Genomic DNA, 15,984 nt, shown 5'->3' on the forward strand with positions numbered 1-15,984 from the left:
TAACTAAGACAACGTCATTATATCTTGCTTCAACAAGAAACAACTAAACTGGTGTGAAATTCTTATGAAGTTCCATTAAGTGGTAAAAACTAACTCCTTTTGTCACTGTTCATAATCAAAGAGCACACACACTCCTTTAAACCCAAGACATACTTGTATGTAAATGTGATATGACTGTATATAACTACTAAGTAAGGGTACAATGGGCCAGCCACGTGGCTCAGAGAGTAAACCCACCTGACTCCCATCCCTTGAACCCACATGATGGAAGGAGAGATCTGACTAGAACTGATTCTCCAGGCTGTCCTCTAACATCCATGGGCATGCTGTGGCACACGTATGCCTCACCGAAGCACACAGATAAATAAAGAATAATAAAGGTAAAAACAAGCATATTTGCTAAGAGGTTTCTGATGTTTCATATATAACCAGTAAAAATACACTGAAATTTTTGGCTAATTATTCTGTCATTTTAATTTTTGAAAGTATTAGGTATACTTGCAGAAAACAATCTATATACAAGTCATAGAGGAATAACCTGAGACATTTACATAAGCTAAAAGTATTGAGTTTGAACCAATTTTATTATTATTTATATAATGTAATCCTGTGTGTGAGTGTGTGTGTGTGTGTGTGTAAATATTCTCATGTATTCACTTAGCTGTGGTTTAAGGAAAAAATAACCTCCAAATACAAAAACAAACAAACAAACAAATCAGGAGTTATAAAAGCTTCAATGTTTTTTAAAAGTCTAACTGTTTGCTGACACAACATAACTGAGTCTCTTTTACAATTCAACAAGGCAGTATCAGTTTATATTCTATGATCCCAATGGAGATTTTTGTTTAATATAATTTGTGAGTCTTTTGTTTGTAAACAGATCCATCCCTGCTCAAAGACATGAATAGAAACAGTAAAAGGCAGCTAGCTCAGTGTCCTTTATATCTTGTAGTTGCAACTATTGAACATCTGTGGGCTGAATGTAGAATCCCAAGCTCAGATAACCAGTCAACACCTAGTGTATACCACTTGTAACATGTGCCTACGGGCTAGCCATCAGCTCTGCTCTTTCCTCCTATCACTCTGTATTGGTGCTGGTCTTCATGATGGGTGTTCTGCAGGAAAGCAGGCTCTACCACCACCATGCACCAGCTATATGTCACTCTCACATGCTATATGTTAATCTCCAGCCTTGAGATACACCTGGAAATGTTACTGAAATCAGCCAGGACTTTTAGGAAAGGATGACCAGTGGTATTACCTATAAGAACAAGAGTTTTATTTTCTTTAACAAATTAATACCATGGATATCTTCCAAAGTTTTGTTAGCTTTTGAAGTGGGCCACAGTCCCCATTTGGCCATACTCTGAAAGGTTTGTCTTTGTTTAATATTCATTACAACCAGGTTATATATTTTGATATGGCTTGCTATGAACATTTGACTCAAAGTTGGACAAAATAACACTAAACTGGCAAAGAATAAAGAACACAAAATACCCAAAACTTATTTTTAAAGCATGTGACAATTTCACACACACACGCATGTACGCACGCACGCACGCACGCGTGTGCGTGCAAACATGTCCTTGTTAATCACCTAGACTTAAAGTGTAGCTAAGAAACAAAAACAAAACTTACCCTGGCTTTGTGTCATTGACTACACAGTGGTAGGTAAATGTTCCAAACATTTGAACTCCTAAAATCCCATACAGAAGAAGGAAGAAAAGGAGGAAAATCGAAACACTCCATATTTGTTCTCCTGACCGCCTAAAGGAAAGAGAAAAGTTAGATAAAATAAATTAAATCCCCCCTAGCCCCCAGCTTTCATAAACACTCTCTCTTAATGTATGCACCAAGCTGTGCTTACTTTAAAATGTTTGTAATTCTTGTCCTTGGCAGTTCGAATCGGAAATAAATCCTGAAAGCCCGGATCATAATGAGTGGCCGTGGGATCCGCAGCATGCCCCAAGGTGACATCTGGTCAACTATGTCAGCTATTTCAAACACCTACATGAGAAGAGATGTACAAGCTTAGATTTCCCCTTAGCACTACTTACTGCAGGGAATGTATAGGCAACACAAAAATGAATTTAGCCTTACATCGTATTCCATCAACAAATATATCTCTACATTATAACTACTTTAAGAGAAACAAATATATATAAACTAATGAAAACGCCCTTAATCTCCATTTTCTAATTCTTCAAGTCATAGTTTTATCATGAAATAAAGTGCCAATTTTTGAGTTGTTTCTCACTAGTAGTGTCTTTGAATATCTAGAAAAAGTAGGAAATGTTGTAAAACATTATTGAAATATGGAAAATGACCACTTCCTAGCAGAAGCAAACTAATAACAAAAATCTGCTCACCTACATACAGTAGTTTATTATACAGAAACAGCATATAAGCACAGGAGGTGAAATCAGGCCACAGAGATGTGCACTTCATAAGAATGAGGAATGACAGCTAATCAACACCCATTAGGAACAGTTGGAAAGATGTAATGCACATCTTTTATTCTGAATTATTATTAATTAATTAAATGTGTGTATGTGTGTGCACATGTGGAATATTGTACAAATAAGTGGTCAGAGACAGATACCCTGAGTCAGTTTTTACCTCCCACTATGGAAACCACAGGAATCTAACTCAGGATGTCAGGCTGAGTGGCAAGTGTCTTTAGGTGATAAACAATCTCACTGACAATCTTTATTTTGAATTTTTTAATCAAAGAATAGAAGAACAGGGATGTGGCTTACACCAAAGTTTAACAATAACGCATTGATCATTTATTTTTTTGTTAGAAACATAAATCACATGGTTTCTTAGTATAATCAAACTAATAAATAAATAAAAATCAGATAGTAGCATAATGACTTGTCTTAAGCATAAAATCATGACTGCAAAGATATAGGAGACTGAATTAGAGTATTGTCCATTAAATCCTCTGTTATAGCTTTTTTCATACATGCTTTCTATTTACTATCATAAGGCACTTATATTTGTAATGTATTTGGTATTGACTAATATCTTTATAAACATTAATAGCTTAATCTGTTTTAATGAGTATATAATCATATAGTAACCTGAACTTACAATTTTTAAATTCAATTTTTGACTTAAAAGTTAGATATATCACTCCAAATCTTTTATTTCAGTGACAGCATGCTTATAGTTGTTTTAAAAAGAATTATCTTTAATACTGATATTAATTTCTGCAAACTCAAAAGTGTAATCAACATTAAAATCTGAAAATTTAAATATTCCAATTAGAGTTTTCTATCCATGGATATGTAAACTAAACAATGAAAGAAATTATACAACCACATTTGAAATGTATTCCTTAATGTTTCTAGTTAAACTTTGAATGCAAGATAATGCTAACTTAAAAAAAAAAACTCTGTTATTTAAACACATTTAATTACCTGTAACACAAGAGATACCCAAAGGCAAAAGACCATGAATCCATCAAAAACACACCAGCGATCCTTCACATAGGAGCTATCACCCTGGAAATAAATTCCACATGGATTGTCAGGCAAAATTTATTAATGTATATACATATTATATACATATATATATTTATGTATGTATATGTGTATATATGATGGAAATAGTCAAAGCCATCAACAGGTTTTTTTTTATCACAATGGAACAAACTTTCAAAAGGGTATTTTTAGAATTTTAAAATGCTATATTTTTAGGCAAACTGTTGATGAATCATGAGAACTTGAAAAACTCTGAGTTCAGGATGTTAAAAGGAAAGCATCTATTCTTTTATCTTCACAAACCCAACAAGTAGTAACAGAGGCTAATAATCACTTTGGGTCCCAAGACAGTGTCCGTCTCCTAAGCCCCAGAGCACACTATAGCAACAGAAAGCCTTTAAAACTGCTTTACCAATCACTGATAGCATGGAAAGTAACTGGTAAAAGTTACCAGGCAGTAACTGTGAAGGAGGAAATTTCCTTAATTTGCAAGGAAAAGATATGTTGACCTTAGTTGTGAAGATACTGTCAAAGAAAATGAAGACATACTGCTCTCATTATTAATAGGGCCTGTATCCTAAGGTTAGGATGTACATTTCAATAAAATGATATTTGAAAAGAGAATTTCCCTCTGGAATAACAAAGTGTCAATAAAAGTTGAGGGCAGAGAGGACTTGGGCTCTGGACAGAAATTGTCATGCTCATGCGGGAGGAGATGAGTTATTCAATACTTGTCTGTCAGTTTGTGTAAAGGTAAACAGTTGAAGGCTACAGATCGATTATCCAGTGTAAGAAACTCTCTGAAAGTGTCTTGCAAATATTTAACAAGGTGAGGTAGAGGGATATATTTTGCAGTCATGAATGATATGCACCGCTAGCTTCATGAGCATGTGATTTATTGCCTTATCTTCCCAGAGCCCATCTGCTGGGATGTCTTAGCATTATTATTTATTACTCCGACAGTGTTTAGTAGATGAATGCTACTTTTATCTAGATCTACTGCCAGATAAGAAACAGACAGCCCGAGACTCATTTGAAGAATTCAGACTGCAGTACTTGTGATGACCTTCAGCACATCAAATACATGTTATTCGATTGGTTGACCTTTCTTTTAGGGATCTGGTCAGTAAGAATACTTCTTAGGGGAGAGATTGAGGGAGGCAGCTAAAGAACTTCTCAGGCACAAATTAGATACTATTGTTCATGGATGAAATTACCTCGCTCTTTTCTGACCAAAGAACATAATAGGAACTCTCAGCACATACAAGGCCCTAAAATAGACCACCTGATTCTTCACAAATTCTTGCCAGCTGCTGCCTGAGCACAACCTATCTGCCACTTCCTACTCCTCAGGCCTCTCCAAAGTACCACCTGCTCTGTGTGTGTGTGTGTGTGTGTGTGTGTGTGTGTGTTTGTAAACACATAAATAGATCCTACTCAATCTATATAATGTTACATGTATGTATATCTTTTCAGGGATGATCATTTAAAAGAGAGCAAGGAGGGCTATATGGGATAATTTGGAGGGATGAATGGGAAGGGAAAATGGTGTAATTATAGTATAATCTCAAAAAAAGTAAAAGAAATAATAAAAATTTAAAAGAAATGAACAGATACATCACTCCACATGTGCAGACAAACACAAATTTCAGCCTTATAAGTGAACAAAGATAGCAAAGATAGGGTTAGGGTTAGGGTTAACACCCTTTTGCAAGCTGTTGTGTGTTAATAGACTGGAGAATTGAAAGGCAATATCATATTCTTGGCAATTGAATTAAATTAGAAAAGTATTAAATGCAAGTTTTTAGAAGGTAGGTGCTCAATCAATGTTTTAAAAACTTTGACAGATTTAATTGACCACAGTAAAGCAATTCACTTGAGAAATATGGGTTTTTGAAAATCATCTCTGTGGACAGACATATTTTTAATTTGGGTGTTTTTATCCTTAAAAATGTCTATATTTGTCATGAAACTATAAAAGAAGACCAACTTGCAAACATAAACTATGTAACAAATATGTATGTAACAAATATGTAAAAACATAAAACTATGTAACAATAAAGTTTAAATTAATAAGACAAATTTATTGTGACAGGTAACATTTTGCTAACATTGAACTTCAGTAAAGCTTTAATTTTACATACAAGAATGGAATGTCAAACAGGGCTTGCTCAGATCTGTCTTTTATGATACGCATGTTGGAGAACTGCATGTTATCAAATGATGACACTATGGTCTAGATTTAATGTCATAAAATCAATAGTTGGTGCAACTCGTTTAACTGTTGCAATCAAGATAATGAAAATATGTGAAAAATATTTAAAGTTTGGTTAAAAACAACCAGATCTCAGATTTAACGGAAACATCAGCTAATATTTAAACACAATTTTAATGAGCTTTGATGTTCTGACTTCTTCAAGATAATATTAGCAATGCAGAATAATTAAAGTTGACACCACATGTCATCTACTATAATTATTCCCAGTTAAAAGCAAAGATATACTTATTTGCTTTTTAATTTTAATTTGTCATTTCTTGTAGATTGGAATCAGAAAAATATTCTTTTAGTTTTGTAAGCAGTTAACTATTCAAGTGTTAGTAGAAGTTAAAAATGCTAGAAGTACTGAATCTGTAGTTTTAGAAACAATCAAATTGCAAATAATTTTTATTTTTAAAATATTAATTCTACTTTGAATATTCAAAATTCATTCACTTAGTGTCCTGTTCGTGTGGAATGAGTTGATCACTTCCATATCATGTTTAACTCTGTTCTTTTTATTTTTAAAGTGTGCCAGAACAAATTTCTTGATAAGAAACTTATATCCCAATCTATTATATAACTAAGAAACAAGAAGGCTTACTCTAGGAAAATATGAGGACCAGAATTCCTATTCCTAGCATCCATATTAATGATGGGACTAGCAGCACAGGCCATATAAACCCAGTGCTGGTGGGGCAGAGACAGGTGGATCACAGGGCCTCACTGGCCAGTTACCTTGGCAAAACCAGCCAATTCCATACTCAGTGAGACATCCTTTTGCAAAAAACAAGATGGAAAGCAATAGAGGAAGACATCCCAAGGTCAAACTCAGGACCACACTTGTGCACAGACAGGCAAGGACACCCACTTACATGTGCACACACAGCCATGCATCACATAAAACAAAGATGAAAGAGTTAAAACACAATAATCAATGCAATATATGAACCTGTTTGAGTCCTGCTTCAGAGATAATGATTTTTACAACAATCGGGGAATATGAACATCGCTTAGGAGTTAACCTATCTTAGGAATTAGTGTTGATTTTACCTTATACAATAATGGTGTTTTGGAAAACAAATAAAAAATTATCAGCAATGCATAGGGAATTATTTCTGAAGTGAGTCAATAACTCACTCAGATTTTCTTTAAATTAAAATATGACTGCTCAATTGTTGATCCTTATGCAGGCTATGATTCATGTTTTTATAATAAAACATTAGAAATGTACATCACAGTGCAGTGGCTGCTGTGAATCTCTGTTAAGGATAAAACTGCAACAAATGATGGATAAAGAAAAGCTAAGAGCTGATAACTCAGTGTATGTCATAAATCACTTTATGAAGGCCTCTCTGTCCTTGCATGAACCTCCCCAACACATATGAGTCAGACTTAGATTCAAATATGTCATTTGTAAGCACTAAAGCCCTCACTATACCACTTTCTAGACAGGGCAATGTAAGCCTAGTCCTGGGGCAGCATCTTTCCATATCTCAATCTGTGAATACGTTGCTGCAATAGAACCAGGATTTTGTGGCAAAAAAAGTCTCTTTTTTTCTTTTATTTTACATTTCTTAAAAGTTTATTTTTATTTCCCAAGGGTACCAATCAGATATACATATTCTTTTCTTTGCAGTTCCTTCATTCCTATTTCTCTCATTTATTCTTTTTATCCTGTTATATCTTGAAAACAATCCAGGTTTATGAAATCCAACTTAATGTCATCATGTGCTGACTTTGTCATGTGACATTTATCTTTTGTTCAGCAAATACACAAATTTTGAAGTGCCTTCTCTGTAACAATGGTAATCTGTGGCTTTAGTTCTGTAGGTGACACAATGCACTCAACCCTAGACTCATGAGGCATATACTTAGAGCAACTAGCTCCTTTACAGGCATCAAGGGATATAAGGCTGTGTACAGTATGAAATGTAACTTTAAAAATATTCTCATGTGACAAATCTCTACCAAATTTTGGAGTTATGCTCTTTAAAATTTTCAATCTCAATAAAGTAAAAAATACAGTGTATTTGGACATTTATAGAAATATATTATTGAGTTGATTAAAATATTCGATGTACTTAAATGACAAGAAGACACTCACCTTGACAATTCCCCGTATGTGCATCTTTGCTATCATCTCTGCAGTGTAGAGGAACATCAATAAAGTGTCCAAGGTGAAGGTCACATACTGAAGAGGAGGATAGTGCTCGAAGGTCATAGGTGTGTTCATGCACACTGAGATGACGCTGATGATGGCACAGATGCGCAGCAGAGAGTGCACCCACTGCCACAGAGGCCAAAGTTACTTTGTGACACTATGATCTGAGACCTTTGAATTGTCTTACAAAACACACTATTTGGAAAACATAACAATTAGGTAGTGCTTACTTCTCAAAGCAACTTACTTTCCACATGAACATACCAGGGTTCTGAAAGTTTAAGAAACATTCCTGAAACAAAACATTAATGGAGCTATACGCAAGGTTAACTTGAAAGCTATCAGATCACTTTGTGTGAAATTCCTGTTCTACTACATAATGTAGCAGTTCACTCACAATGAACCTTGATGTCACATTTTTTTCTTTTGTCACTATGAAGCACCCAGAACTAGCAGCCATGTTCTATTTAATGTAACTTTCCTAAAGCATTACAGAATAGTCTACCATATCAGATCATAAATGATTTTTAAATGGACTGATATAGAACATTCCTAAATGTACAATTTTAACAAATGTATCACTATAATTTCCCTACATAAAAAACATTTCTGGGCCAGTGAAATTTGGCTTTCCATACAAGCCTGGGGACTTGAGTTCAATCCCTGTTACCCACTGTTAAAGAAGATAATAAACTTCAAAAAGTTATTTTCTGATCTCCACACATCTACCTGCACAGAAACACACACACACACAAATAAAATTTAAGTCATTTAAAATTATTTCTAAAATTATCCTTGCAGAAAAATGATAATGAGCAAGGCTATGTTTTTTTTCCAGAGAAAACAGTTTGTACATATTTAGCCTAGAATTTCTTTTAAAATTTAAAATTATTTTTGTACAATTCTAGATACACATTTGAAGTCTAAAGATTTTAATCAATCCCAAACTAAGTAGAAAAATAAACAACAATGGCTATTATATTTAATATATACCCATATAATCTTTCATTATAAAAGTAACACCTAGGATAAAAAAAAAAAAACGTTAATTGCATCTATATGCTAACGTCCCAGAATTAATGTTGCTACTGGGTTACTCAGTGGTGCAGTTTTCAAACATAATTAAAGTGTTATTTATTGATTACTACCTTGGATATGTATATGTGTGTATCTGTGTATGTGTTTGTGGTCATATTAATTCACTAATTTTTTACTCCTGTTTCAGGGGTATAGTTTGATAATAGAAGGATCACGCACCTCCATAAACCAGCAAGCCCTTAAGCTGAAAGTGAATGATTGACAGAACTTTGAGAAGAGTCAGACAGACCCTGTAGGGTGAAGTGTGGATTCTAATTTTGACAAAGTATAAAACTATTTACATAAAAACATAGTCCCAGAAATTCCAAAGTACAGAAGACACATTTCAGTGTATTTTAAGGGTTGATATACTCATACCAATGTATGTCAGAATGTAAATTCAACCCTATCTGCATTTCCCCATATAAGAATCTAATTACCAGGAGATTTAAAAGATGGGTTATTTCACAATAAATTGTCTTTAGTCTTGAAGATTTCTAATTAATCATTAGTAATTTCAGTGAGTGCCTCTGGGGTTAGACATAAAATTCCATCTTCCAAAGTTCTTAGAATGTTGTGAATGAGAGCGTTATCGAGAACTTTACTATTCTAGTCTGGTTAGTTCTCTACATATGAATAGAAGACCTGCTATGCATCCAAAAATGCTGGACTCTGGGCATATAGAAGTATAGGCAACATATAACCACTTTGTAGAAAACGTAGTATACATGATGAATGCACTTTCCCCTCAATATTGTTCCCCACAGAGGGTACCCAAATATGAGGAACAGGGTACCTTCCACAAATGAGTAATGCTTGTATAGCTTACATATATACTCTGGTATAGTTTAAACCATCTTAGGACATTCATAACACTTAAAATTATGTGCAATCCTGTTGTACTAATCACTTTCTGAAAAACTGAGAAGGGAAAATACACACATGTTCACTACAGATCCAAGTTCTTCTCAAACATTTCCATTCTGCGGTTGATCAAAAGTGACTACAGAACAGAGGGCTATCTTGGTGTATGTCTGCATGGGTACTTATATTTATAGATAAGTCTAACACTGGATAAGTGGAAAGAAGGGAAGTTCATTCTGTCTGTCTGAGGAAGTGGCAACGAGGAGGATATGAAATCCAGGTGGCCCTAATGGACAAGGGGGATTTGGCTTATTAAAGGAGATGCGATGGGACCTTAAGAGCCAGACCACATGCATAAAAGATACTAATACGGTAAGCCAAACAGTATAGGATACCAGAAGATGACTTCTAAGGCTCCAGTGGATGATATAGAGACACAGGAAAGAGCGGTTGCTGGCCAGGAGAGAGCCTGTTCACAAAGAGCTGTCAATGTAGTGCCAACACATTTTAGTTTAGAGTGGGAGTCCCAGGGATGTTTCAACAATTATAAAGCAGAAGGATATCACCAGAGAGCATAATATACAAAGACACATGAGCCTGCTATGAAAGTCTCCCAGGAGCAGGCTAATGAAGCTTAGGAGGAAACCAGCCTGGCCATCTTTGTCTTGCTTAGGGGAGGAGAAGGCACTGGGAGGGCCTCAGGTCAATTTGCTTCATTATTTAAACTATGAGTTTAAGAAAGAAGTCATTCCTACTTTGCTGTGTGGAGCTGAATTCCCAAGATGTTAAGAGTGAACTCCCTGGCTCATGCAGTGATAAATGGCATAGCAGCTCTTCCTCTCACACTCAGCATCCATGAACTTGTAAGACACATGTTCGGAGTCACAAGATTTGAATCAAAGTAAAGACTATTCAAAAAACGGATACTCTTTCTATAACCTTATCCACCTAAGTATATCACAGTTGAACATGATAAAGATTGCATGTAGTTAAGAGTAGTAACTCATCTTGAGTCATCCTGGGAGTGCATTATCTCTACATTGTGTGATCTGAGGATAGTGTATCCAGAGCAGGGTGAGGCTGGGATGGCAAAGTACAGACCTCTTGTACTTTTTGAATCTTTCTATGGGAGACATTCACAGCAGCCCCTCATCTTTTCAATTTGAATCATACCCAAACCAATCACCAGACTCCAGGACTCATTCAATTTCCACTGCAACTCAGTTAAAAGCCAAAGAAATATGAGTTTTGAATTAAATTTTCCTTATATCAACATGTGATTCTCCAAACTTCAGAAAGGTGACTTACTGGCTTATTAATCCAGAGTATGTCAGCATTGTCTGACAGAGATTCATCAGGACCAAAGTCAGTAACTGGCTGGGCTTCCACCCTGGAACTCTGCTTTCTTTTGAGCATGCTGAAGTTAGCTTTGGGAGGCAGGTACAAAACCACAGTCTGGCAAAAAAAGAAAATAGAAAGCCTTATTAGCCACCTAACCTACTTCCTTTCCCACCAAAAGTATTGAGTCTTCATGCATAAACATATGCAGTGGTAGATCATACACACACATGCTCTATGGTACTGTATGTGACAAAGGTACATATCCAGATAATAGAAAAAGAATGAGATAGAATTGATATAATAAATCCAATTTTTCTCTTCCAATCTAATAGAAAACCTTATGTATTTCATAAATAGTTTAGAGACAGCTGGTGTAAAACATCCAGAACAAAATGACTTGTCTCATAGGAAACACACAGAGATTACTAGAAATTTCTTTGCTCTGTGAGGCTGCAACCATGATCACAACAATAGGTATTTTCCCACTATTTTAATATGTTATTTACATGACTCTATTGTTCCAGTCATATTCCAAAACGACCTCTTATTCTTCTCCGAAAGGCTGAAGGCCACAGAGAAAAGGGAGAGAAGCTCCAGCAGTTGGAAGCTTTGTCATTTTTGAGTGCAGGGATCGTCTAAAGTTGACTTGCTCTTCTAAAGTCAAATCTTCATCAAGTGCACTAAAGTCAACTATATCAACACACACACACACACACACACACACACACATACACACACAGATACACACACACACACCACCACCACCACCACCACCATCTACAGATGTTGCTACTACTTTCTAAAATTAGCCGCCACTAAGAAGGGCCTACTATCCATTAAATGACAAGAGAAGCATGATACAAGGACTGTGTTCAAGACTCAAGTGACAAAATGGGGTCCTGTGTCTGCTCAGGGCTAGGGCCTCTGGGCAGCAGAGGTGGAGAGTTTGACTGTGTGGACCCCAGGCCACTTGGTGGGCATTGGACTGTCAGAAGCTGCAGGATCCAGCTCCAGGGGGTGAGAAAGGCACAGTCTGGGGTCCCTGCGGACGTGCTGGAGTCTCTCCGACTCTCAGCCACCACAGACACGGTTGGGTACCGGGAAAGAACCGGTTCTGAGATCCCAGGGCCGCACAGAGGCCAGGCACATCAGGTTCTCACTCTTGGACATCCCAGGCAACATTGTATGTTGCAGAAGAGCTGAGAACAGAGTGGGGCAGACTCTGGACCTGGCCTGAAGGGAAAGGGGCAGGCAGGAGAGAGCTCTCACAGGTTCAGGTGGGGAGGAGAGAATCTGGCTAGCTCAGGCCACTTGCTCAGCAGGAGGCTTGGGTTGGTGGTGGCTGTGGCTGGAGTGCAGGGAGGCCTCCAGGCAGGAGGTTAGGCTCTTTAAAGGGAAACCTGATCCATTTTTCCAGCACAGTGGGTCCTGGTGAGAAGAAGCAGTCCATGGTTTTAAGGCATTTGTTGTAGAAAGGCAGAGAGAGGGAAAGAGTAGGGAAGTAGAGGTTGGCCATAGCCTTGTAGAGAGAGGGGGGAAGAGAATGGGGAGAGGGGGAGCAGGAGGGCAAGAGAATAAGAGAGCAAGAGAATAAGAGGTAAGAGAGCAAGGAGAGGGCAAACAGTTTCTTTTATAGAGAGCTGGGCCATCCTGGCTGTTGCCAGGTACCTGTGGGGATGGAGTCCAGACAGAATACCAGAAGCTTGGGGCATTGCCTATGGCCACATATCGCTCTGCAGGGGGCTGGGGCTGGGGGTGAGGGGTGTGGGAGGCTGTAGCTGCAACAGGAGATGTGGCTGAACACTTACAGTTCCTTAGGGTCACAGGGGTTTCAGACCTGTGCTCTTGGGGACCAGGCTGTGCACAGCTCACTGCCCCATACCTTCAGACCAAAGTAATACACCTTACTTGATTAACATACACTGAACTTTTTTAAATTAGGTATTCATTTCATTTACATTTCCATTGCTATCCCAAAAGTCCCCCACTCGCTCCCCCACCCACCCACTCCCACTTCTTGGCCCTGGTGTTCCCCTGTACTGAGGCATATAAAGTTGGCACAACCAATGGGCCTTCTCTTTCTCTGATGGCTGACTAGGCCATCTTCTGATACATATGCAGCTAGAGACACGAGCTCCGGGGGACGGGGGTAACTGGTTAGTTCATATTGTTGTTCCACCTATAGGGTTGCAGATCCCTTTAGCTCCTTGGGTACTTTCTCTAGCTCCTCCACTGGGGGCCCTGTGATCCATCCAATAGCTGACTGTGAGCATCCACTTCTGTGTTTGCTAGGCCCCAGCATAGTCTCACAAGAGACAGCTATATCTGGGTCCTTTCAGCAAAATCTTGCTAGTGTATGCAATGGTGTCAGTGTTCAGAAGCTGATTATGGGATGGATCCCCGGATATGGCAGTTTCTAGATGGTCCATCCTTTCGTCTCAGCTCCAAATTTTGTTTATCTGTTTCTGGTTTTTTAGTCAGGGTTTCAGTCTATAGATCTGGCTTGCCTGGAACTCATTAAGTAGATGTGGCTGGCTTTGAAATTTTGGCAAACCTTACTTCTGTTTTCATTTCTTTGCAAAATTGTATACAGTATAACCAGCACATTGAATTCAGCCTTTTACAAATGTGGCCCCACACTGAGATGTGAATGCTCTCTAGACTTAAACAAGAAGGATAAGATGGGATTGAGTGTTAAAGAGAGATGACTATGTGATGAGTTTTGCACAAGTATCTCTTGGTGCATTTCTAGTAGCATATTATTGAATTTTAAAATTGGTCTGACAGGACAAACAAAGCATATTTTGGGGGTTGTTGTTGTTGCTTTTCAATTTTGTTTGTTTGTGATTGGGTCTATATACTCTTGCTTATATAGAACTTGCTATATAGACAAAGCTAGCCTCAAACAGCCAATGTTCCTGATGACTCTGTCTCTCAAATACTGGGAGACAGGAGTTCACCATCATGCCTGGTTCAGAAGAGATACCTTGATGTTTTTGTATGCATAAGAAATTCCAGCCTTGAGACAGGTGACAACTTGACTAATGGTATGTAAGCAGACTTGAGTTTGAAAACAAGTCAAGTATGATTGTGAAACCTCAAGTGTCCATGGCCATGGAGTGCTCAGCACTCTTAGGAGCACAACTGAAGGCAGGAGACAGCAATGGGGATGCTAAGTCAGGAAAATGTAGCCATTTCAGTTCCAGGAAAATCCACTTACTCACTTACTACCTGGTACTCCAGGGAACTGGAGGAAAAAAACTCATCAAGGACAATGTGTTTCTCCCCTTAGATAGAAGAGGAACAAAACTCATTTGCAAGGGGTATAAATATATGTGCTTGCAATTGTCACTGGGAAAGAAAGTAAAATACAGTTCAGAACAAGAAATTTTGAATATGCTTCTGTGTGTTTGAGGGTCTACTGTCCTTTATTATATGTTTCTCCATCCATCTGAGAAGCTGACTTTCCCCAACCCTCCCATTCCCAGAGGAAATCAAGTTACTTGTCTTTAAAGTGTGCCTAGGTAGTTCCAAGCTGTTGTTACTTTGAAAACTTAATTTAGAGATGGATTTTGCAGTAGATTTCACTAATTACTTTTATTTGACATAATTTGAGTTAGGGACTCTTGATATCCCACGGAAATGTATGCAAAATATTCAAATGATACTTAGTCTCTGATTTACTGTGAAGTGGGGGTAGGTGACATCTGGTAGCCTTAACTTGAGATGTCTCTTAAATGACAGGCTTCTACTTATTCAGACAGTGGTTGCAAAAATATTTTTGAAATCCTTTAAAAAGACAAAGGAGGAAGAAAGTGATTCTATAAAGGCATTCAAATATCAGACAAAGAATTTTAGAGAAACCTAACCCCTATCACTTTTCCACAGAGACAGAAGAGATTGATGGGTATGAATTCCATGCATCTTTTATTACCAATATTCTACCTGAATAAGAATCGACTTTTGACTGATTAATCTACAAAAATATACATAATTTATTTTTAAGTATCCAGTTGGCTATATTTGATACATCAAAACAGTTAGACTATAACTGAATGACACCAGCTGTCTGTCACCTCATTGATGTTCTCTCTACAACCTCTGCCAACACATCACCAAGTCTGACAGAGTCCATGAACTAATCTGTCCAAACTCCAAAGAATCTACACACACATTAAAACTTATCAAGGAGCTTCAGAATCACTGGAAGTTTGACTATTTCAATAATATTGAGTAGTACATAAAATACTCAAGCAATAAGTCATCATGATCAATGCACATATGATCTCACAGAGAATGAGGTGGCACGTACAGGGACCATGCAGATCTGCACCAGATGGGGTCCTAGAGCTTAAAGGAGAAGTGAGCATATGCCTCATCTCTAACCCAGAAGCAATATCCAATTGGTAACCACCTGCAAATAAAAATTTAATTTCTTGTTAGAGAGCATCACTGCGGAAACAATTTACTCTTAAGGGCAGGCTGTATACTCAGCAGTAGATGGCCAAGAGGAAACAAACTCAGAAGTAACTCTAGAGGTTTCTTGTCTCGTAATTTTGTGTCAGGGCTTTTTCCTTTTCTTAAATGTAATTTTATTATTATCCCTTAGAGGTCTATTTGTTTTCTAATGAAAAACAGAAAGGGATAAATCCAGATTTGGGAGTGGAGGTGAGGAGGTCCTGGGAGGAGTAAAGGAGGAAAAAAAACACAATCAGGATATGGTAGATGAGAAAAACAATCTATTTTAAGTAAAAGAAAAAAAGATTTAAGCAATAAAATGAATTCAAATCACA

The 15,984-nt window shown here is 37.3% G+C and overlaps 1 protein-coding gene across 5 annotated transcripts in view; it reads right to left on the minus strand.

The window, feature by feature from the left end:
* Nalcn (sodium leak channel, non-selective) overlaps positions 1 to 15,984 on the minus strand; it is a 324,306-nt gene that overhangs the window by 291,181 nt on the left and 17,141 nt on the right. For 3 of the 5 annotated variants that reach the window (XM_029469215.2, XM_029469216.2, XM_029469209.2), the window contains exons 1-6: positions 15,504 to 15,600; positions 11,159 to 11,305; positions 7,853 to 8,035; positions 3,426 to 3,509; positions 1,868 to 2,007; positions 1,639 to 1,767 (exon numbers count right to left, since the gene is read on the minus strand). In XM_029469215.2, the coding sequence (XP_029325075.1) occupies positions 1,639 to 1,767; positions 1,868 to 2,007; positions 3,426 to 3,509; positions 7,853 to 8,035; positions 11,159 to 11,305; positions 15,504 to 15,512 (692 nt within the window). In that variant the 5' untranslated portion in view covers positions 15,513 to 15,600. Of the gene's footprint in view, positions 1 to 1,638; positions 1,768 to 1,867; positions 2,008 to 3,425; positions 3,510 to 7,852; positions 8,036 to 11,158; positions 11,306 to 15,503; positions 15,601 to 15,984 lie in introns of those variants that run through there. The other 2 variants (XM_029469212.2, XM_029469211.2) reach the window with 1 other exon arrangement.

The sequence above is a fragment of the Mus caroli genome, unplaced genomic scaffold (genome assembly GCF_978045245.1).
Source record: "Mus caroli unplaced genomic scaffold, Mus_caroli_1 scaffold_12, whole genome shotgun sequence".
Lineage (NCBI taxonomy): Eukaryota > Metazoa > Chordata > Mammalia > Rodentia > Muridae > Mus > Mus caroli.